Consider the following 25361-nt stretch of genomic DNA (forward strand, 5'->3'; position numbering starts at 1 on the left):
TATGACTATGACCTTAATTGGAAAAAGAGTCTCTGTAGATGTAACTAGGTTAAGAATCTAGAAATAAGATCATTCTAGATTAACTCTGCTGCTGCTGCTGCTAAGTCACTTCAGTCGTGTCCGACTCTGTGCGACCCCATAGACGGCAGCCCACCAGGCTCCCCCGTCCCTGGGATTCTCCAGGCAAGAACACTGGAGTGGGTTGCCATTTCCTTCTCCAATGCATGAGAGTGAAAAGTAAAAGTGAAGTTGCTCAGTCGTGTCCCACCCTCAGCCATCCCATGGTCTGCAGCCCACCAGGCTCCTCCATCCATGGGATTTTCCAGGCAAGAGTACTGGAAAGCAGCCACCTTTTATTAATGTTAGGAGTGGGGACACACCAAAGGCCATGTGAAGACAGAGGAAGAGGCTAGAGTTCTGCTGCCACGAGCCAAAGAAAGCTTGGCACCACCATAAAATGAAAGAAGTACGGAAGGATTTTCCCCTTAGAGATTATAAGAGGCTGAATGTAGCCCTGACAATAGCTTGCTTTCATAGTTCTGTCCTCTGATGCTGTGAGAAAATAAACATCTCTTGACTTTAAGCTACCAGGTAATTTATTACAGCAGCCACAGGAACCTAATACACTCTTCTTTTTTATTTTTTGCATTTAAAAAAAGAATTTTATTGGAGGATAATTTCTTTACAATGTTGTGCTAGCTTCTGCCATATATCATCATGAATCAGCCACGGGTGCACACATCTTTTAAGACCTGGCTCCAGTGTCCTCTGCCCCTGGAAGCCTCTGCTGCATTCCCAAGGCTGGGGGCAGTGGCCCTCCTCCTCACACCCATGAAACCCCTTACATCTGTCACCCTACTTGCACCTGTTATGTAATTATCCACTGACGTGTCTGTCTCCTCGGTGACACTGAGAGTTCTATGACAGTGGGATTGTGCCTTATCAATGCTTTCATCTTGCATGTAACAGCTCAGTATGTGTTTGTTTTATGCAAAATGCTCTCAGACTCTGTCATCTTTATTAAATCCCCCACCAGCACATTGACCTTAATGCTTGTAGTGGGAACTGATGTGCCTGGGTTTCTGCTATAGTTATCTTTCATCTTTCTGCACACGCTGCCTGGTTAATATTAGTTCTGCAATGTGATCCAGACACTTGTCTACTCAGAGTCTCTCAGCAACTCCATACCTATTGACCACTGGCTTTCAGGTGTCTCCACAGCCTGGCCCCAAAGTACTTTTGCAGTTTTATCCATCATTACCCTCCTTCATGGGGACTTCCTTGGTAGCTCAGTTGGTAAAGAATCTGCCTGCAATGCAGGAGACTCTGGTTGGATTCCTGGGTTGGGAAGATCTGCTGGAGAAGGGATAGGCTACTCACTCCAGTATTCTTGGCCTTCCCTGGTGGCTTAGCCAGTAAAGAATCCTCCTGCAATGCAGGAGACCTGGGTTCAATTCCTGGGTTGGAAGATCACCTGGAGAAGGGAATGGCTACCCACTCCGGTATTCTGGCCTGGAGAATTCCACGGACTGTATAGTCCATGGGGTCTCAAAGAGTTGGACACGACTGAGCGACTTTCACTTCACACCCTCCTTCATGAACTTCTGCTCCATCAAAACAAAGCTGTTCCTGTATTCATAAAACACACTTTGCTAATATAAAATCTTTACTAGAATGATGGGTGATAGGAAAGCCCATCTCTTCATCACTATTGAAGTTTTAGTTGCCATACAGAGTCCACCACTACCCCACATTTCTATGAGGTCTTTGTGGTCACTAGGGCAAAAATGCCATGTTCCTTCTCAGAACCACTGTTGTGTGGTCATTTGTGCCTTTTGCAGGCAGCTGTGCAGACCAGGGTAGGTTATTTGAGGACATGCCTTTGTTAGCCTAATGCGGTCTTTGCTGATGTCAAGGGCCAGCTCTTTTCCATCTCTGCATCTCCTGCAGGACCTGAGGGCCTCTAGTGCCTCATTCACTGGGTATATTAAAGATATTCATACATGTGATGTTAATATAGGGAAATTCAATAACCTCTCCTGATGTAGCCTTTTTTCCCCTCCAATTTCCCTTTGTATTTATATTGCTTTGCCATTACAAGATTTTGTGAAAATGAATGTTATTACTGAAAAACTGCCTGTTCTGTATTTTAAGTATAATAACCTCTTAGTAACAAATTTGCAAGCAGAAAAAAATGGGTCTTAAACTTTTAGTGAGGACTAGGGGAATTGTTTTGGTGGAGAAGTATTCCTTACCTTTGGATGGGTTGGCCTCTAACAAGTGGTTGAAGAGTTCACAGAATAATGTTGGACACTGGGAGAGGGGTTAGGAGCTGAGAAGGAGAGGAGAGGTGGGCAGAGCTTGGGCCATTAGCTTCAGGTAAAACAAGGGACCAAAAAGCTGTGCTGCTAAGCAGACTTCTAGGAAATCTGAGTCCCTTGATCATCTAAAAATTGTACAAGTTATCATCTGGACACAAGCAGATCTTTTTTATCCAAAACAGTTGAAGTTAGTTGTCATCTTAAAGTAATTACAGTGCCTAGTCATGGCACAGGTCAATAGTGAGTTCCCTCCAATTACATAGGGGTGCAGAGATAGGAAAGAAATTTTATCTCAGAATAATCCTTGCTTCCAGAGATTTCTACAGCACTCTTTTCCCCTCAGTGAAGGAAGCGATTTAAGTAGCATATTCTTGCTCAAATTTACCTGTGTATTGGGTTGGCCAAAATGTTTGTTCAGATTTTTCCAGAACATCATATGGAAAAATCCACACAAGCTTTTCAGTCAACCCAATAGATGTAGAAAACCTAGTCTCCAAAAGACCTGAGTTTGAATCCTGCCTCAGTTACTTACTGGCTTTGTAACCTGGAGCAACTTATTTAATTTCTCTAAGCATCAGATTCTACATCTCTGAAATGGAAATGATGATAACACTATAAGGTTGCTGAAAGTTGAATGCAGCCATAGTCATCATTATTTTATGGGATTGGTGGAGGGCTGGCGGGAGATGGACAAAACTGGTACAATAAGCTTAACTCCTTACGGGTAGTTGAGAGAGAAATTATAGCAGCAATGCTGGTTTGAGTGAAGGGTGCGTTCTAAGTGACTCTGTGTTTCTTAAGAGACATGATTTCCATTGCTTAATTCTTTGCAGAATAATGGGACCACTGAGCATCAGGTGGAATCTTTCATAAGGAAAAAACTGGAGTCGCTGTTAAAAGAATCTCAAATTCGAGACAAGGAAGATCCTGATAGTTTCACAGTGAGGGCACTCCTGAAGGCCACGCATGAAGGCTTAAATGCACACCTGAAGCAGGTATACAATTCCCTCTTGTGCTTGTCCTCGACAGGAAAAAGAAAGCACCTCATGCTTTGTTTCTGATCATCTCTTTTTGGAATGCTTCTCCAGTTTCTTCCATTTCTGCCCTTATATTGTGGGAAAAATGAAAGTCTCCTCCTGCAAAATGATGTTAGAAATAGTGAATAACAGATTAAAGGGCATGGGTTGGGGTAGACCTGCTTCACTGGATCCTTGGGACAAAGCCCCATGTCCCTGCAGTCACCCCTCGGTGAGTGCTCAGGTGAGGTTGAGGGCTCATTCAGGCGGCCTCCATGCCCTACTGATCACACCTCCTAAATGTGTATCTGTCCACCTCTCTTCTCTATGGCATGTCCTCATTCAGGCTAATGTCAACTCTCACTTAGACTTCTCTTGCCCTCTTTCAATCTAACCTCCTCTCTGAAATCAGCAAAAGATTTTAAAAATGCAAATCTGATCATGTCACTCCACTGTTCAGAATTTTTCAGTGGCTTCCTGTTATGCTTGCGATAAATGACAGACTGTTTAACAGGGCTTTCAAGGACCCACATAATTGCATTCTCACCTACCTCTCCAGTCTCATATCTCCCCATTTCCCCTGTCACACCACCATCCACAATTGTCACACCAGCCACAATCATCTAACTGCCTTGGTCTTCCTCACTTTCCGTTTTCTCTACTTGAAACACTCCATTCCCACATCTACTCTAGCTAACTTCTACTTAGGCTTTTAGATTCCAGCATCTATGTGGTATTCTGAATAAGTCTTGCCTTGACCCCTAGATTACGTTAGTTATCCCTTTTATATTGTTGATGGTAGTCTGCTGTATCTTCTTTTTAAAGAAGTTTATTTGCAATTACTTGTTCAATATTGATCTTCTCAACTAGACTATAAGATCTCATGAAGGCAGGAACCATGTCAGTCTTGATAACCATTATTTTTCTGACTTGTCTAGTGCCTGGGACTTGTTATGACCCTCATGCATAGTTGTTGAATGAATGAATGGTTTAGGCTTTGGGTGAGATTTTTATTCTTCCTCCTGATAAAGTACAAATGGGCAAGGGAAAGAGATGGTGGGTTTATTGATGTTATCATGGCAGGACATTGAGGGCATTTATTCTGGCTCAAAGGAGATCCATGTGGTCTCTGGCTAAGCTGATAGCAAAGGCCTCCCCTGCTACTGCTGTCTGTCCTCCAGGGCTCAGCATGCCCCAGCAGAGGGAAGATCATTACCCTTGGATCTGAGTGACCACTCAGCATTGGTGGTTACTTTCTAGACCCTACAGAAGTCCAGCCATTCAAACATCTTGTTGATTCTCAGGTCTGCTTTGCTTCCAAACATAGAAAAACCTCATTCAAAATGGCTTAAATAATGAAGAAAGATGTTGGGTTAGGTAAGTGGCAAGTTCATTTGCAGAATGGCCTTCAAGGTGGGCTTAATTCAGAGGCTAAGCAGGGTCATCAAAGACATGTCTTCTGTTCTAGCTACCATGTAATTAGCATTATCCTCTGTCAGTTTTCCCCTCTCCTGGTGGTTGCAGGGTGACTGCCAGCAGGCCCCTGAACTATGTGTTTCTTGGTCCAAGCCCGGAGAGAGTGAAACAGTGGATATGCCTCATCCAAAAAACCAGAATTTGTACTGACTTCTGGACGGGCAGCTTAGCTCACTTGATGACCCCTGAGCTGATCCCTGTGACCTTGTGTATGTGTTCTCCTTGGAACAGTAAATCAGCATGGGCATAGGATAACACTGGCTTGCTGATGCCAATGATCACTTATCCCTGGAACTGGCACTTCTGAAACTCCATGCTGGATGGGCAGAATGAATTGTTGGGGGACAAACAGAATGTCAATTACAGCATCACTGCCCTACAGTTTATCATACAGTTTTGTGTTTTCTTAAACATTTCTGTAAATAGCTGTAAGCCTCACCCCTTCCTCCCTGGCCTCCAGCCTCTATTTTCAACCACACAAATGTCTGTTAAATCACATTTGGTTTGCCCAGCTTGATTTTTCTGCTTCTTGTTCCTGGTGAACTCTCTTTGGCTAATCTGGACCAGTCACTTCCCCTTATGCTTTTGGAGAAGTCTTTGCTCCATCCTGGATCATCCCAACTGGAAAGGCAACAGCAGGTCTTAGAGATTTGTGAAGAGACAAAACAGGTTCATCTTTCTTTTATAGAAGAGATCCTAATGGTAATTTCCTCATCAAGTAAGATGGCAGGGGACTTCATATTTCAGATATATGGTAGGACAAAGCTCATCCTCCTTTTTCTTGTTTTTTACTCTCCCTTAAATCTGGGTGACTGCAAGAATGCATTAGACTTGCATAAAGTAAATGGAGCCTGTGACTTAAACTGACTACAAAGTGTTAAGATTTTTTAACCCTGCTGTCGTGTTAGTTTTTCAAATATGGTTTTGACTCAGTGGGCAAGCAAAGACAGGTTACTGTTGAGAGAAGTCTGTCTGTGTCAGATACATATGCATATGTGAAGCCAAGCCTGAGAACATGCTGTGGGGTTCAGGACGACACTCACGTCAGCTTCGTTCCCCCCGGATCAGCACCCAGCAGTGCAGTAGAGTGTGCTACTCTGCCATCTTTTTCCTGGAGATCCCTGACATAAAATAGCAATGAAATCTCATCCTTTACACTGGAAGAACTTAGTATATACAGGAAGGATGCTTACCTTAAGTCCTTGAATCCACCCCTTTTTTACATCCCAGTTCTGGTCATCTGGGTAGCCTTAATAGGTCCTTAAATAGACTTTTCCAGCTCTCCCAAGGTCCCACTCCCTCCATTCTCTCATTTATACAACTACTACCGTAGTGATATTTCAGAAATACGTGTCTGACCATGTTATTTTTCTATCGTAAACCATTCAGAAGCTGTTCATAGCTTGGAGGATAAAGTTCACATTGCAAGCTATAGCCCAAAAGATGATCCAACCCCTACTCTGACTGGTCAACTAATGCATGTGTATAATATAAACACACACACCCCGCTTAGTTTCCTGGAAGGTACCATGTTTACAGCATTTGGCCTTTGTGTTCACACTTTCCTGGGCCACAGCACCCTTCTTTTTCACATCATGTAGACAATGTCTACCTATCTCTGGCTTTAGCTTTTGTAACATGTGCCCTTAGAAGTCCTTCTTAATCTGCCTTCTCTGTCATGAGGCAGCATGCTGGACCTTCCCCATCATAGTCTTGTTCAAGTGTGTTATGATCATTTGTGTTCATCATTAAAGTGCAAGCCCTGGGAGAAACAGGGTCTGCCCCTCTCTTGCTTGCTGTCTCCCTTGTATACATGTCAAGTTCTTATCATGATGTCTGATCCATTAATTCAATTAATGGTGTGGTGTTGATGCTCAAGGAGAGGTCAAGTTGGGGAGAGATATTTGTATATACTTTTACATAAAGAGGGAATATAGAGTAGGGGAGAGGTAGCAAGTCAGACAGGAGACTTAGAACTATACAGAATCCCTGTTTTATCATCAACTGGCTTTGCAACTCTGGGCATGTTATCTAACTTTGCTATACTTTAGTTTTTATTATCTGTAAAACTGGGATTTTAATTACAGTTGTCTCTAGGCATGGTTGTATATATTAGAATTAGAGAATATATGTAATGTACTTGGTATAGTCCTTGGGGCATAGTAGGTGCCTGTTAAATACATGATGTTATACCTCAACCTGCCTGGGACAGCCCCACTTCATACCTGTTGTCCCAGTGTCATTACTAAAAGTGCCCCATTTTACTCTTCAGAGTCTTGTTTTGGACAATAGATGACATGTTCCCCTACTGAGGAATGAGCTACTAGAACTAGAAAGGAACTCAGAGGTTAATTGGTGTATTCTTCCCCGCAACTCACAGATAAGAGAACTGAGGTCAAGAGAGTGAGTTTTGCCAAAGACCTGTGACTACTTGGTGGCAGAATTGAGTCTTCTAACTTGGAGAGCAGAGTTACTTCTATGCCACATCTGAACTACTTTCTTAATTCCAGTGTTTTTGAAGGGTTAATGATCAGCTTTAATAGATCTTCAAAGGCAGTCAATACATATAAACCAGCTAATATGTATAAACCTGTAAACCCGCTACCCACCCTTCTCCAGCATTTTCTGAACTACCTCTTTCCCCAACCCAGCCTCCCTCTTCTGAACTGCATCTTTAATTAGTTTCTATAGATATATGTAGATGCTCTCCCTGACCTTTTGATTTGGGGTGGTTTTGCTCACCCACCCACATTCTTCCCTTTTATGAGATGATCTCTGTTCAACTGGAAGTCCTAGGAGGCAGGGAGGGCCTATAGGTGTCCCCCTAGATCATGTGAATCACCTAATACATATTTTTAGGGATGGCAATTGGATAAGAGCCTAAACCCTTTTAGCAGGGTGGCTTTCTGTCCCCTGGGGTACAGACCTCTAGCCTGTGCATGTCCCCCTCTCTGAAGACGGACACAGCACCTGCAGGGAAGTGGAGGGCAGAGCAGGAGGAAATGAGCAGCACTTGCTTGCTGCCCACCTGGAGGCAGAAGGAGAGAGGGGCCCCATTCCCTTCCACCAGAATTGAGGATGAAACAAAAACAAAGAAGATAAACAATCGAACAATCGTATTATGCTTTATTTACTCAGCATCCAGATACAAAGGAAAGTGGAAAGAAAGCACATGGACGATCCCTCATGACCAACTTCGGAAAACATAAGGTAAATGAATTAAGAGTGATAATTTGCATAACTCAGTTAATTTAAAGAGTCGAGAAGGTAACAGGAGAATATCATCATGACCTTGGAATAACTGTAGATTCCTTAAACAGGACCCCAGAAAAGGAAAAGATTGACAGTGAAACTACTTTGAAATTTAAGAACTTCTGTTCATCAGAAGTATGAAAGAGCAAATAGCATACTGGGAAATAATATTTTCACTACACTTATCACACAAAGGACTTATATCCTGAATATATTAAAATATCTCTACAAATCAATAGAAAGCACCCTAATTTTTAAAAAATGAGCAAAAGACTTAACTGTGCTTCACAATAGAAGATATTCAAGTGACTGATATGGAAAAACCCTGATCAGCCCTGGGGAATGTAAATTAGAATGATGTTGAGATTCTGCATACACCCTCCACAATAACACCCTCACAGTATCTACTCAACCACTCTGTGAACCATGAGCGGCTTATCAGCTCTATTGTTAGGTGTGTGTCATGAGACTGAAGCATTGATATTTATAGGGGTCTTATTTGTAATAGTACAAATAGGAAACAGTTCAAATGTCTATCGATGATCGAATGAATAAAAATGATGGTGTATTCGTGTAAGAGAATATCAGCAATGAGAATGACAAAACTACAACTACATGCAGTAGTGTGATCTTTGTAAATATGACATTGAGCAAAAGAAGCCAGACCCAGAAGAGTGCATATAGTTTGAGTCCATTTATATGAACCTCAAAAATAGGCTAAAAAAAAAATCTATGGGATTAAAGTCAGGATAGTAGTTACTTCTGGGGAGAAGGTGATGACCAAATGGGAGAATCTGAAGATTTTGGGGCAGATAATATTTCATTTCCTCATTTGGGTGGTTTCACATGTGGAAAGTCATCATGCTCTACACTTACAGTTCTTGTACTTTTCTGTGTATGATACGTCAATAAAAAGGTAAAGCAGTTATTAAGTGATGAATTTTATGCATGAGTTTTCCCAAGGCCATTTCTTGTACTTTAAAGAACGTTGTACCTAGAATTTCCTGCCCATCAACAGGATAATTTATTAAAAGTTTGGACAAAATAGTCATAATAAACTGAAAACAATAAAAATGTTCTCCCATATAGACTGCTTAAGTAAATTATGATTCATTCACACAGTGGACAATTATGCCATTGAAAGATGATCTCTCTAAAGAGTTCAACATGCAAAACCTTAAAAAAGTAAGATGAAAACTGATTATATGGTATACTAATGATGATGTATCAAAACTTCATATAAAGAAAATATATCATCGTTTCTCCAAATACCTGTTGTTGATGATTATTACTTATTTCTGCTTTTTGCATTTTATATTTTAAAATGAACCTGAGAAATAGATTTATTATTTTTGTAACTCTTCAAATTGCTAACTGTATATGGAATTGAAGAATATTTCATTTCTTGATTACAACTACTCATTTAAATTAAAATTATTTTCCAAAGTAAAGCTTTTATGGAGTGCTTCAGCTACTACAGAATCAGACTTTATTATGTCTTAAGTCATAAGAATGAATGTCCTCAAGACTTTATAGGTTATTTTTTAAAAAGTTAATAGTATTTTAAACTGAAAGTTTATACAAAGTTTATACAATTTTCCATGCCATCTTATTTAACCACCACAAAAATAGTAATCCTTTAAGATAGATGTTATTTTTCTGCCCTTTAGAAAAAGTACAATAAGAAACTTGAGAGATTAACTGATTTATCAGCTTGGTGAGAGGCCAGTCTGAAACAGGAGCTCATCAGATGCTTGGGTTCCCACTCCAGGTACACTGTTGTCCTCAAGGCATAACCAAGACCTGAGAAGGTTCCAGACTAAATTGGCGCCTTGCTGTCAGTGCAGTAGAGTGCATTTATGGCAATAGTGTGGCTTGCTTTTTTGTTGATTATGAATGAGGAAATCTGGAAGGCAATTTGGTCCCATGGTAATGTGGGGATGGAATCCCTTTCCTTTTCTAAGACATGTTCTCCCGATGTCCAAGATACTTGTCTAAAAGTTTTACCTTTGTTTGTAGAAGCTGAGTTTTTGGTGACATGGTTTTCTGCAGTTGGGTCCCTCCCCATTGTTTGTGTTGTTGAGATATGTGTTGCCAAATATTGGATTTATTTCCAATGTTGTGGGGATGAAACTGCATCATTGCTAAGGTTTTGGGTCTAACAGCTAATCTGTCCAAAGACATCAGGTTAGTCCTACAGTCTTTCAGCCTGAATACCATGGGTAATAATCTTCATTCTGCTCTAGAAATTAAAATGGGTCAAAATCTCAAAAGAACAGTTTGACTTAGATGAGTTTTTGAGTCCATACTAAACAAAAGCAGGAATGGTAATTATTCACTAAAAAATTACTGCTTTTTTTTTTTTTTATAAAATCTGCCTTTTATAAGTAATTCAAAAGGAACAGTGAGCTTTCTATATGAGGACATTTTATCCCTTACAATCATTTAAATATATATTACAACTTGACTCTACCCCTCATAGAAACCTTTAATGCATGACTAATAGTCTAAGATCTATATTTTATGTGCCTTAGAAGTCAGTTTTACAGCATGAAACCATCAGTTTTGCCTTGATTATTTTAAGATAATTTTGGCCAAAGACACTCTTGTTATTAGGCTTCCCACATGGGTCAGTGGTAAAGAAACTGCCTGCCAATGCAGGAGCCACAGGAAATGAGGATTTTATCTCTAGATTGGGAAGATCCACTGGAGTAGGAAATGGCCACTACTCCAGCTTTCTTGCCTGGGAAATCCCATGGACAGAGGAGCCTGGCAGACTACAATCCATAGCATCCCAAATGAGTCAGACATGACTTAGTGACTAAACAGCAAATGCTTGTTGCTAAAGCAAGCTGCAATGTTTGGTCAATTCTTTTCCTCCAGGTTACTGTCCTTGTGTGTCTATGTATATTTTAAAGTTCATTTCATTTTCTGTATATTATAGAGGTACCTGATGCAATGAGTTTGTGTTAAGTTTGCTCTGATTTTTCTGGCAGAAAACCACAAAATCACGGTCTAAATCTTATAGTACTGATGATGAGGAGGACGCACAGCAGAATCCTGGCAAGGAAACTGGCCAGCTGTACCGGTAAGAAAACTCCCCATGTTTCTTACTCAGGCTCCCAGGACCTCTCTATCCCCATCAGCTTGGCTGGTTAGTTGTATGTATCTGGAAAATCAGATCACAAGGTAAAGGGCTCAGTGCAGTGGGACATGTGATCAGGATATGAGATGATAATATATGTAGGGGATTTTACAGCCTGATGCGCAGTGGGCTCTTAATAAATGCTGGCTGTAACAGGCAAGAATCCCTTAGAAGAAATGGAGTAGCCCTCATAGTCAACAAAAAAGTCCGAAATGCAGTACTTGGATGCAGTCTCAAAAATGACAGAATGATCTCTGTTCGTCTCCAAAGCAAACCATTCAGTATCACGGTAATCCAAGTCTATGCCCTGACCAGTAATGCTGAAGAAGCTGAAGTTGAACGGTTATATGAAGACCTACAAGACCTTTTAGAACTAACACCAAAATAAGAAAAAAGATGTCCTTTTCATTATAGGGGACGGGAATGCAAAAGTAAGAAGTCAAGAAACACCTGGAGTAACAGGCAAATTTGGCCTTGGAGTACAGAATGAAGAAGGGCAAAGGCTAACAGAGTTTTGCCAAGAGAACACACTGGTCATAGCAAACACCCTCTTCCAATAACACAAGAGAAGACTCTACACATGGACATCGCCATATGGTCAACACTGAAATCAGATTGACTATATTCTTTGCAGCCAAAGATGGAGAAGCTCTATACAGTCAGCAAAAACAAGCCATAGGAGCTGACTGTGGCTCAGATCATGAACTCCTTATTGCCAAAGTCAGACTTAAATTGAAGAAAGTATGGACAAACACTAGACCATGCATGTATGACCTAAATCAAATCCCTAATATTATACAGTGGAAGTGAGAAATATGTTTAAGGGACTAGACCTGGTAGAGTGCCGGATGAATTATGGACAGAGGTTCATGGCATTGTACAGGGGAAAGGGAGCAAGACGGTCCCCAAGAAAAAGAAATGCAAAAAAGCAAAATGGCTGTCTGAGGAGGCCTTACAAATAGCTGTGAAAAGAAGACAAACAAAAAGCAAAGGAGAAAAGGAAAGATATACCCATTTGAATGCAGAGTTCCAAAGAATAGCAAGGAGAGATAAGAAAGCCTTTCTAGTGATCAATGCAAAGAAATAGAGGAGAACAATAGAATGGGAAAGACTAGAGATCTCTTCAAGAAAATTAGAGATACCAAGGGAACATTTCATGCAAAGATGGGCTCAATAAAGGACAGATTGCAATAGGTGAACCGTGAACTTCTGGATGTTCAAGCTGGTTTTAGAAAAGGCAGGGGAACCAGAGATCAAATTGCTAATATCCGCTGGATCATCGAAAAAGCAAGAGAGTTCCAGAAAAACACCTATTTCTGCTTTATTGACTATGCCAAAGCCTTTGACTGTGTGGGTCACAATAAACTGTGGAAAATTCTTCAAGAGATGGGAATACCAGACACCTGACCTGCCTCTTGAGAAACCTATATGCAGGTCAGGAAGCAACAGTTAGAACTGGACATGGAAAAACAGACTGGTTCCAAATAGGAAAAGGAGTACGTCAAGGCTGTATACTATTACCCTGCTTATTTAACTTATATACAGAGTACATCATGAGAGACGCCAGGCTGAAAGAAGCACAAGCTGGAATCAAGATTGCCAGGAGAAATAATAACCTCAGATATGCAGATGATACCACCCTTATGGCAGAAAGTGAAGAGGAACTAAAAAGCCTCTTGATGAAAGTGAAAGAGGAGAGTGAAAATGTTGGCCTTAAAGCTCAACATTCAGAAAACGAAGATCATGGCATCTGGTCCCATCACTTCATGGGAAATAGATGGGGACAGTGGAAACAGTGTCAGACTTTATTTTTCTGGGCTCCAAAATCAGTGGAGATGGTGACTGCAGCCATGAAATTAAAAGATGATTATTCCTTGGAAGGAAAGTTATGACCAACCTAGATAGCATATTCAAAAGCAGAGACATTACTTTGTCAACAAAGGTCCGTCTAGTCAAGGTTATGGTTTTTCCAGTGGTCATGTATGGATGTGAGAGTTGGACTGTGAAGAAAGCTGAGCGCCGAAGAATTGATGCTTTTGAACTGTGGTGTTGGAGTAGACTCTTGCGAGTCCCTTGGACTGCAAGGAGATCCAACCAGTCCGTTCTGAAGGAGATCAGCGCTGGGTGTTCTTTGGAAGGAATGATGCTAAAGCTGAAACTCCAGTACTTTGGCCACCTCATGTGAAGAGTTGGCTCATTGGAAAAGACTCTGATGTTGGGAGGGATTGGGGGCAGGAGGAAAAGGGGACGAGAGAGGATGAGATGGCTGGATGGCATCACCAACTCAATGGGCGTAAGTTTGAGTGAACTCCGGGAGTTGGTGACCCCAATTTATGGGGTCGCAAAGAGCCGGACAGGACTGAGCGACTGAACTGAACTGAACAGAAGAAGATTTAAGAAGAGGTGGCAAGAATGCACAGAAGAACTGTACAAAAAAGATCTTCATGATCCAGATAATTCATGATGGTATGATCACTCACCTAGAGCCAGACATCCTGGAATGTGAAGTCAAGTGGGCCTTAGGAAGCATCACTATGAACAAAGTTAGTGGAGGTGATGGAATTCCAGTGGAGCTATTTCAAATCCTAAAAGATGATGCTGTGAAAGTGCTGCACTCAATATGCCAGCAAATTTGGAAAACTCAGCAGTGGCCACAGGACTGGAAAAGGTCAGATTTCATTCCAATCCCCAGAAAAGGCAATGCCAAAGAATGCTCAAACGACTGCACAATTGCACTCATCTCACACGCTAGTAAAGTAATGCTCAAAATTCTCCAAACCAGGTTTAAACATTATGTGAACTGTGAACTTCCAGATGTTCAAGCTGAATTTAGCAAAGGCAGAGGAACAAGAGATCAAATATCCACTAGATCATCGAAAAAGCGAGTTCCAGAAAAACATCTATTTCTGCTTTATCGATGCCAAAGCCTTTGACTGTGTGGATCACAATAAACTGTGGAAAATTCTGAAAGAGATGGGAATACCAGACCACCTGACCTGCCTCTTGAGAAATCTGTATGCAAGTCAGGAAGCAACAGTTAGAACTGGACATGGAACAACAGACTGGTTCCAAATAGGAAAAGGAGTACATCAAGGCTGTATATTGTCACCCTGCTTATTTATCTTATATGCAGAGTACATAATGAGAAACGCTAGGCTGGATGAAGCACAAGCTGGAATCAAGATTGCCGGGAGAAATATCAATAACCTCAGATATGTAGATGACACCACCCTTATGGCAGAAAGTGAAGAAGAACTAAAGAGCCTCTTGATGAAAGTGAAAGAGGAGAGTGAAAAAGTTGGCTTAAAGCTCAACGTTCAGAAAACAAAGATCATGGCATCTGGTCCCATCACTTCATAGCAAATAGTTGGGGAAACAGTGGAAACAGTGGCAGACTTTACTTTTGGGGCTCCAAAATCACTGCAGATGGTGACTGCAGCCATGAATTTAAAAGACACTCCTTGGAAGAAAAGTTATGACTAACCTAGATAGCATATTAAAAAGCAGAGACGTTACTTTGCCAACAGAGGTCCATCTAGTCAAAGCTATGGTTTATCCAGTGGTAATGTCTCGATATGACAGTTGGATATAAAGAAAGCTGAGTGCCGAAGAATTGATGCTTTTGAACTGTGGTGTTGGAGAAGACTCTTGAGAGTCCCTTGGACAGCAAGGAGATCCAACTAGTCCATCTGAAGGGAAATCAGTCCTGAATATTCACTGGAAGGACTGATATTGAATCTGAAACTCCCATACTTTGGCCACCTGATGCGAAGAACTGACTCATTTGAAAAGACCCTGATGCTGGGAAAGATTGAAGGTGGGAGGAGAAGGAGACGACAGAGGATGAGATGATTGGATGGCATCACCGATTCAATGGGCATGAGTTTGAGTAAACTTCAGGAGTTGGTGATGGACAGGGAGGCCTTACGTGCTGCAGTCCATGGGTCAGAAAGAGTCAGACACAATTGAGCGACTGAAATGATCTGAACTCTAACATCTGTCAGGTAAAATGTATCTTCGGAGGAGAAGGGCCACATGAACTAGCACAAAGGAGCTTTACAGGAGATTGAAGTAGAAGACAGATGATAAGCACATGAGAAGAGCTGGGAATCTGAAATCAGCCAGACTTCAAACTCTTGTTCCTCCAACTTTTACATGGGGCTATGTAGGCTCCTCATTTGTATCTATTTCATAGGGTCACTCTAAGGATTAATGGACTTCAACTGTTTAGCCTGATGAGCCCTACCCCAATTAACTAAGTGCTGAAAAATATCAGCTGCTGCTCTATTATTTGTTGTTGAGTCATTAAGTCGTGTCTGACTCTTGTGACCCCATGGATTGTAGCCCACTGGGCTCCTCTGCCCATGGGGTGCTCCAGGCAAGAATACTGGGGTGAGCTGCCATTTCCTCCTCCAGGGGGTCTTCCTGACCCTGGGATCAAACCCATGTCTCCTGTGTTGGCAGGCGGATTCTTTACCACCGAGTCACCAGAGAGGCCTGCTTTATAATTGCTGGTAGAATTTGGGATGAGTAAAATGATCACAGTTTTAGAACCCAAATTGTGATACATGATTTGATATAGGATTTTCTGGAAGATTATACATACAGTAAGTCTCACAAAGGAATATAAATTATATGCTTCATAGATAGACAGATATACAAACATGTGCACATCCACGCACACACCTTGGCTTTATTGAAAGACTAAAGCAAAATTGGAGGCATAGAGGTCCTGTAGGAAAGAATCACTTAATGTTGAATTCAATTTTGTATTTGAGCCTCACTTCAACAGAATGTCCATATATAAGATAGTAGCCAATTAGTAAGGGCAAAGAAGATGTGTATGGTCCTTACCCTTAGGGTACAGAAAATCCAATATGTATAAATAGTTAAAGGACATAAGAGAATAGAGTCACTTTCCAGGAGACCTCTGCTGTGAATGTTCTCAAATATAAGTTTGACAAAGGCTCAACTCTGAATCATCTTCCAACACAGGGATCAAACCCACATCTCTTATGTCTCCTATTTTGGCAGGTGGGTTCTTTACTGCTAGTGCCTCCTGGGAAGTCCAATAGCCAGGGAAGCTATCGAATAAAGTCATGTTCCATGCTTCACTTAAATTAATTAGAAATTTGCCCGTAATAGCTACTAAGGCCCAAGCAGCTATGACTGTAGCCTTTTGGGACTTCAATAAACTAACTCAATTTTTAGATAAGAATTAAAAAAAGCAAACTGTATGTAGAAATTCTCTGTAATATGGAGTGTCTTGGGGGTTTTACTTGTCCTTTCTAGGCATGGCTTCCCTCACATTCATTTATAATCATTTGCTTTCACAAAACCAGATTTTTCACCTATGGCTACAGAATTTCCTAATTACATGGTAAAGGAGGAACATGGACTGTTTCTTCCCATTGATTTTTATTCCTGTTTGTGCTCATGTCTTCTTTCTCAAATGCGTTATTGACACATTTTGACTTTAATTTTTTTGTTGAATGTTTATAAATATCATCATGATAAGAATTTTTGTCTGATTTGTTTACTATTTTATCTCCATTAGGTGCTCAATAAATATTAACAGAGTGAATAAATCTATATCATCACTATCTAATTCCAGAACATTTCACCACAACAAAAAGAAACTCTACCATTAGCAGAGATTTCCCATCCCTCTTTCCCCTAGCCCCTGATACCAACTAATCTACTTCTTTTTTTTTGGCTGCACCCTGTGGCATGCGGGGATCTTAGTTCCAAGACCAGGAATCAAACTTGTGCCTCCTGTTTTGGGAGTGTAGCGTCTTAACCATTGGACCACTAGGAAAGTCCCCCAACTAATCTGCTTTTTGTCTCTATAAATTTGCCTTTTCTGGACATTACCTATAAATGGAATCCTACCATATTTGGCCCATATTGTCTGACTTCTTTCACTTAGTATAATATTTCCAAGATTCATCTGTGTTGTAGAATGTATCAGTACTTCATCATTTTTATTGTTGAATAATATTCCATTGTATGAATATATTGCACTTTATTTGTTCATTAGCTGAAGGATATTTAGGTTGTTTTTACGTTCTGGCTATTATAGATAATACTGCTATGAACATTCATTTCTAAGTTTTTTCTGTAAATATAGGTTTTAATTTCTCTTGGGTATATAGTTAAAAGTGGAATTGCTGAGTCACATGGTAACTATTTCATTTTTTGAACTGCCAAACTATTGGCAGTTGAAATTGAGCAAAGCAATTGAGCCATTTAAAATTCTCCAGTAGTGTGTGAACATTCCAATTTCTCCTCATCCTTGCCAATGCACATTATTACCTGCCCTTTTGGTTATAGCCAACCTAGTAGACATGAATAGTATCTCATTTTAGTTTGGTTTGCATCTCCTCAATGACTAGTGAGCTTCTTGTCATGTTCTTATTGGCCATTTGTGTATATTTGGTGAGGGCTGAAGTTTTTAATGATTATATGTTTTCTGGGAGGAGAAAAGTGCTTCTGTAAAGGGAATGTGTTATTCTGTGGAGAATTTACTGAGGCAAAGAGTAAGTGGTAGAATTTGTAAAGTTGTGGAGGAAAAGAAATCCTAGGAGTGGTTTATAGGATATATACTGCATAGATATATAGAGAGAATAAGTGATGTTTGTCTTAAAAAAGTTGAAGAATATATTAATAGAAAAAGCAAAGAAGAAAATCAAAATCACTATAAATTTACCTCTAGAAGATAATGACTATGGAAAGTTTGGTGTATTTCTTGTTAGATGTATTATTGTTCAGTCACTAATTCGTGTCTGACTATTTGTGACCCCATGGACTACCATACACCAGGCTTTCCTGTCCTTCACTATCTCCTGGAGTTTGCTCAAACTCATGTCCATTGAGTTGGTGATGCCATCCAACCATTTCATCTTCTGTTGCCCTCTTCTCCTCCTGCCATCAATCTTTCCCAGCATCAGGGTCTTTTCCAATGAGTCAGCTTTTTGCAGCAGGTGGCCAGAGTATTGAGGCTTCAGCTTCAGCATCAGTCCTTCCAATGCATATTCAGGGTTCATTTCCTTTAGGATTGACTGGTTTGATCTCCTTGCAGTCCAAGGGACTCTTAGATGTATAATATGCTTTTTAGTCTAGGGAGGTTCTCCTGCCAAAATAGGGTGATTCCCTGGTAAACTCTGGTATTACTCCACAGTTGGGTACTGGTAGGAATCCAGCCCCTCACAACAGAATTCATAAATTCAGGAGAAGAGACTGTGGATAAAATCTGGCTGAACAGTGAATAAAGCCACATGAGTAGAGTGTTGTGGTGGAGACGGTGCTAAACTAAAATCACATTTAGGTTCTAATCCTGGCTCCATCAGAGCAGGTAGGGAAGGTGGAGTAACCAAAAGCCCAAACTTCTTCCAGCTCTAAAATGTCTTGAGTCCTGGGTGTGTTTTACAGGTTGGGCCGCCGAAGGAAAACCATGAAGCTGTGTCGAGAGCTCTCTGATTTGGTTGTGTACACAAACTCTGTGGCAGCCCAGGACATTGTGGATGACGGTAAGGCCTGAGTGTTTTTACTTCTGGATAAACACCCCTGACCTTTCTTTGTCAATTGTTAATTAAACTTTTGTTAATCGAATCATCAGCACACATTGCTGGAACTGCGTAGAATCCAACTTGAGTGTCAGGAAACTGATTGCTGGAACAATGCTTAGCTCACAGGGAGCGCTCTATTGATCACTTTGTTTGCCTAACTGGCTAGAGGTCAGAGACATTTCCTGCAGGGCAGAGGAGGACTTTATTATTAAAAAGGCAGACGGATCAGAGCAAGGTCTTCCCTGTGTTTAAACTATGGAGACTTGACCTAGTTTGATGGTCAGATCACAGATGGCCATTCCAAGTGTGAATGACTAGAAGAAAGAGGAAACTAATTGGCGGAAATAATATCCTGAAACGCCCCATATTTTCTCATTAAGAGTTTTGACCTTGATGAAAATAATTTAACCCACAGATTGCAATTTTAACAAAAAGAGCAGAAATTTCAAAAGCATTGTGTCTTTCACAGTTTTTTACCCATCAATTGCCATATGTGGAACTGAGAAATCCTAGTCACAACTCTTCTTACCTTGACTTCCTGCTGGCTGCACTTTCTCCTTAGCCTCTTCTCTTCTCACTTGTGTTTTGTCCAGTTATTGAGTGCTTATGAAAATAAACTATGATCATGTGGGTTTTCAGTATAATTGTAGTTTCAGTGGAAGTGAAAATTACATCAGAGTCTTCCATTTTCTCAGTGATGCTAAAACAACATTGTGCTGAGTCTTGTGTCTTCACAACCTCCAGGATTTTTCCTCAGATCTTTCTTTTTTCTTCCCCTATTCTACAAGTATATATTTTTTTATCTAAAGATTTTCTTCCCTTTGGTGTTGAATCCTTCTTCAGATGATAATTATTAAGAAAAATTGAACTTCGTGTATGAGAATATGAGAACCTGTAGACTTCTGAGAAAGTGAACATTCTTTTTTTCCAGATTCTTTTCCATTATAAGTTATTATAAGATGTTGAATTTAGTCCCTTGTACCACACAGTAGGACCTTGTTGTTTACGGTATGTATTTTGTTCTTGTTTTTATTCAGTTTCTTAGTCATGTCTGACTCTGTGACTCCATGGACTGCAGCACACCAGGCTTCCCTGTCCTTCACCATCTCCTGCAACTTGCTCAAACTCATGTATATCGAGTTGGTGATACCATCCAACCATCTCGTCCTCTGTCATCCCCTTCTCCTCCTGCCTTCAATGTTTCCCAGCATTAGGGTCTTTTCTAATGAGTAGGCTCTTGCATCAGATGGCCAAAGTATTGAACCTTCAGCATCAGTCCTTTCAATGAATATTCAGGACTGATTTCTTTTAGGACTGACTGGTTTGACCTCCTTGCAGTCTAAGGGACTCTCAAGGGTCTTCTCCAACACCACAGTTCAAAAGCATCAATTCTTTGGTATTCAGCCTTCTTTATGGTCCAACTCTCACATCCATACATGACCACTGGAAAAACCATAGCTTTGACTAAATGGATCTTTGTTGGCAAAGTAATGTTTCCGCTTTTTAATATGCTGTCTAGGTTTGTCATAGCTTTTCTTCCAAGGTACTTCCCTAGTGGCTCACACAGTAAGGAATCTGCCTGCAATGCAGGAGACATGGGTTTGATCCCTGGGTTGGGAAGATCCCCTGGAGGAGGACATGGCAACCCACTCCAGTATTCTTGCCTGAAAAATTCCATGGACAGAGGAGCCTAGCGGGCTACAGTCCACAAGGGTCACAAAGAATCGGACTTGACTGAGTGACTAACACTTTCACTTTCTCCCAAGGAACAAGCGTCTTTTAATTTCATGGTTGCGGTCACCATCTGCAATGATTTTGGAGCCCAAGAAAATAAATTCTGTCACTGTTTCCATTAATAGTTGTATATATTAATCCCAAACTCCTAATTTATCCCTCCTCTTTCCTCTTTTGTAACCATAGGTTTGTTTTCTGTGTTTGTGAGTCTATTTCTATTGTGTAAATGAGTTCATTTGTGTCATACTTCAGATCCCACATGTAAACCATATCATGTAGTATTTGTCTTTCTTTGTCTGACTTACTTTACTTAGTATGATAATCTTTAGGTTCATCCATATTACTGCAAATGGCATTCTTTTGTTCTCTTTTATGGCTGACTTTTCTGTTGTGTGTGTATGTATGTATGTATGTATACACACACATACACACACACCCCCCACATCTTCTTTATCCATTCATCTGTGGATGGACATTTAAGTTGCTCCCATGTCTTAGCTATTGTGAATAGTGCTTCTATGAACATCAAGATGCATGTGCCTTTTTGAATTAGAGTTTTTGTGTTATCTGGATATATGCCTAGGAGTGGGATTGCTGGATCCTATGTAGTTCTATTTTTAGTTTTTTAAGGAACCTCCACACTTTTTAATATAGTAGCTGCTACAATTTGCATCCCCAGCAATAGTGTAGAAGGTTCCATTTTCTCCACACTGTCTCCAGCATTTATTATTTGTAGACTTTTTGATGATGACCATTCTGAACAGTATGAGGTGATACCTGAATGTCATATTCTTATAGTAACGGCCTGGTAGCGGTGGTGGTGGTGTAGTCGCTAAGTCGCTAAGTCGCTAAGTGTCCAACTCTTGCGACCCCGTGGACTATAGCCTGCTAGGCTCCCCTGTCCGTGGGATTCTCCAGGCAAGAATACTGGAGTGGGTTGCCATTCCCTTCTCCAGGGAATCTTCCCAACCCAGGAATCGAACCCAGGTTTCCTGCATTGCAGGCAGATTGTTTACCGACTGAGCTGCACGGGAAGCCAATAACTGCCTACAGCTAGAAAATAAACTTGGGAAGTATTTAAATGGAGTTAGAGGTATATTTGGTTCATAGAAATATAATTTCTACTGCATGCCTCAGGAAATCATAATCCCATTAGCTTAGTGGAAAATAATATTGAGGATTGTTTAGTTCTTGAACATCACCTATTTTTGTCTTGTGTGTGTGTATGTGTATGTACACCACAAAATAAGTAATAGATAATGAATGCATGGCTTATCCTAATGCAAAACAACTCAGCTCTATTAATATACTAATTGACATGTGCCTAGTTAGCAAGGTCATCTTACTGATGATGTGGTGTGCCTAATTTATGTAGAGAGAGGAAAGAGTGGTACTAAATTTAGTGCTGTTACATCTGAAGGTGGTTTGTCAAAAAGACTATATTGTCTTTTATTATGTTCAAAGTATTCCTCATCTACAAGTATGATCATTTTTAGTATGCTTGAGATGTGTAATCTCTGCTAAAAAGTTATGTCAATAAGATATATACAATAAGGAGTCTATATGTAGGAAATCATCAAATTAAACACTGTAATTCTCTAATTTCTTTGCCTCTCATTTGTATTTATGAATGTTTCAAGTTCCAACTCTAGAATGTAGTTGCTAGTCAATTTGGCCAGTATTTAATATCTAAGACTGTACAACCCCGAGGACCAGAGGGGCCCTGGGAGACTGCACAAATTAATTTGTACAGTCTGGATATAGTTCAGGTCCAGTAAAACAGTAATTCAACTCTGGTTCATGGGCCATGTCCTTCAGTCTGGGTTCAGAGTACACACTGGAATGAAAATGAGACTCTGGGTAAGTTTAGGTCTGTATCTAGCTAGGCTGGTCTTTTCCAACAGGTCCCGATAAGATTGGGTGGTCATTTGGGGATGAGGTATGAATATTTAGTGAAGGAGTGGGAGTGGGGCATTCTAGATGTGTGGCACAAAAAGACAGAATTGGGAGAAAGGGGTAGGATATTAAATATTTGGAGGTTTACTCCATCGTGACCCCCTAACTTGTAGCATCGTTGGTCCTAGATTATCCCTTTCTGATGATGCTCTAAGCAGAAAATTTAATATCGGCTTCCTCGTTTATTTTTTTTTACCTCCCATTTTTTCCCCATTATTTATAAACTTGGCTAGGTGAATGATGTTATTTCTGAAACTTTTACTTCCTCATAATATTCTTTTGAATTCTTTTCCATTATTATTCCTTTCTCCCAAACAGGTTTCGACTGGCTTTAAGATTCTATTCAAATCAACTTTAAAACCCAATTTTCCTATTTTGGAATTACTCTTTTCCCTTTATTTTCTTAAGCCACAAATGCAGTCACTTAATGTGTTTCACATGTGTGCTTTCTAAATGCTGCCTTCCATGATTGTCTCCCTTTTATCAGGAATGAGTTGCACAGATAGTTTTATTTATCCATAGGTGTCTTGCTCTCTGGCAAAGCTATTCTGTTTGAATCAGGCACCTAGAAAATGTTTCTTCTCTGCCCTCTTCCTACTAGCCAGATCAACATGAAGTAGGGAGATAAGAGAATTCTCTTGAGAGAATATGGGATTCAAAAATAGATAGTTATCTGAACAAGATGCAAAGCTCTGATCTGAAATGGCAAAAGAGTCCTGGGAGTAGGATTTTATAGATCTTTCTTGCTCAGGAGCTGAGCCTCTTCCGGTTGAATTCGCTCTTTTGCTCTGCCTTTTATTATTGGTGTAATCGGCCTCAGGATCTTTCATGAGTGGTATTTTCTTTGCTGCAGTTCTCACTTTTCTGTTTTCTTTGTTAAAAACTGTGTTAGGAACCACAGGAAATGTGTTATCCTTCAGTGAAACAAGAGCACATCAAGTGGTTCAGCAGAAATCAGAGCAGTTCATGATTTATAACCAAAAGCAGCTCACGAGGATTTATCCCTCCGCCTACCGCATCGATTCCAGTAACTTCAACCCTCTGCCCTACTGGAACGCAGGTTGCCAGCTAGGTGTGTATACCTCTGGGAGGAGCAGTTCTCCGTGGGTCTTGAGTCTAGGCTGCTATGTTACCTAATTCTCTTAAACTTTGAACTTGCACAGTGGCACTGAACTACCAGTCTGAAGGGCGAATGATGCAGTTAAATCGAGCCAAATTCAAGACAAACGGCAATTGCGGCTACGTTCTCAAACCCCAGCAGATGTGCAAAGGTGTGTGTTGATTTCATAGTCTTACCTCTGAATGCAAGACACCTTTACTGAAGGAGCACTCGGAAAAGCAGAGTGCCTCAGTGTTTTGCAACATGATTTTTAAAAACGAGAAAAATTATGTATTGGAATGTAAATAAAGAACTCTTTTTAAAAAATACTTATTTTTAATCGAAGGTTAATTGCAATATTGTGTTGGTTTCCAGCCATACTTCAACACGGATCAGCCATAGGTATACATGTGTCCCCTCCCTCACACCTCCCACCCATCCCAGCCCTCTAGGATGTCACAGAGCCCTGGTTTGTGTTTCCTGAGTTATACAGCAAATTCCTGTTGGTTGTCCCATTTTACATATGTTAGTGCATATGTTTCCACAATCCTGTTTCTGTTCGTCCCACCCTGTCCTTCCTGCCCCCGCTACCCTGTCCATAAGTCTGCTTTCTATATCTGCATTTCCACTGCTGCCCTACAAATAGGTTCATCAGTACCATCTTTCTAGATTCCATATATATATGTTAATACACAATATATTTGTTTTTCTCTTTCTGACTTCACTCTGTATAATAGGCTCTAAGTTCATCCACCTCATTAGCACTGACTGAAATGTGTTCCTATTTAATGGTTGAGTAATATTCCACTGTATATATGTACCACATATTCTTTACCCATTCATCTGCCCATGGGCATCTAGGTTGCTTCCATGTCCTAGCTGTTGTAAATAGTGCTGCAATGAACACTGGGATACATGTATCCTTTTCAGTTATGGTTTTTTCAGTGTTTATGCCCAGTATTGGGTTTGTTGGGTCATATGGTAATTTTATTCCTAGTTTTTTAAGGAATCACCATACTGTCTTCCATAGTGGCTGTATCAACTTGGAATGTAAATAACTCTTGTCACCAGTGTTTAATAATTTGGTAGCCTTCCCTAGTAGGCTGGTGTTTGGCCTTCCATTGTAGCTCAGCTGGTAAAGAATCTACCTGCAATGCAGGAGACCCCAGTTCGATTCTTGGGTCAGGGAGAAGGGATAGGCCACCCACTCTAGTATTCATGGGCTTCCCTTGTGGTTCAGATAGTGAAGAATTTGCCTGCAATGCGGGAGACCTGGATTCAATCCCTGGGTTGGGAAGATCCCCTGGAGGAGGGCATGGCTACCTGCCGGAGTCCAGCCCTGGTGGATCCAGGGAATTCGAAGCGGGGACGGCGTCGGCGAGGATCAGGACACAATTGCTTAATTAAACGTTAATTAAGGATATAAAAAGTGGTGAAATAAGGATAGCTCAGTGAGGAAATTCAGCGGAGAAAAGAGGCTGAATAATTCAGCCAGAAGGTGAGAGAAAGAATGACATGGGGAGACCAAGCTTCGGTGAACAAGGCCCGCACTTTATTTTCCAAAGTAGTTTTTATACCTTAAATTATGCATAGAGGATAATGGGGGAAGGGTAGAGTCATGCAGTAAGCCAGGCTTTCTTCCTGCAAACTTATCATATGCAAAAGTTTAGGTGATTTGCATCATCTTCTGGCCCGGAGGCCTGTTAACATTTTAAGACCCTTTCTTCAGAAAACTTATTTTTCTCTAAAGGTGATTAGTCAGGCGCCACCCTCCAAAAGCATTAGATAAAGTTG

At 40.7% G+C, this 25361-nt stretch overlaps 1 protein-coding gene across 6 annotated transcripts in view; it reads left to right on the forward strand.

The window, feature by feature from the left end:
* Positions 1-25361, forward strand: part of PLCH1 (phospholipase C, eta 1) — a 253204-nt gene that overhangs the window by 207481 nt on the left and 20362 nt on the right. For all 6 annotated transcript variants that reach the window (XM_010844736.1, XM_010844734.1, XM_010844735.1 and 3 more), the window contains 6 exons: positions 3155-3316; positions 7952-8023; positions 11062-11153; positions 18642-18739; positions 23361-23540; positions 23632-23739. In XM_010844736.1, the coding sequence (XP_010843038.1) occupies positions 3155-3316; positions 7952-8023; positions 11062-11153; positions 18642-18739; positions 23361-23540; positions 23632-23739 (712 nt within the window). The remainder of the gene's footprint in view (positions 1-3154; positions 3317-7951; positions 8024-11061; positions 11154-18641; positions 18740-23360; positions 23541-23631; positions 23740-25361) is intronic.

The sequence above is a fragment of the Bison bison genome, unplaced genomic scaffold (genome assembly GCF_000754665.1).
Source record: "Bison bison bison isolate TAMUID 2011002044 unplaced genomic scaffold, Bison_UMD1.0 scf7180017864207, whole genome shotgun sequence".
In the NCBI taxonomy this organism is placed as follows: domain Eukaryota; kingdom Metazoa; phylum Chordata; class Mammalia; order Artiodactyla; family Bovidae; genus Bison; species Bison bison.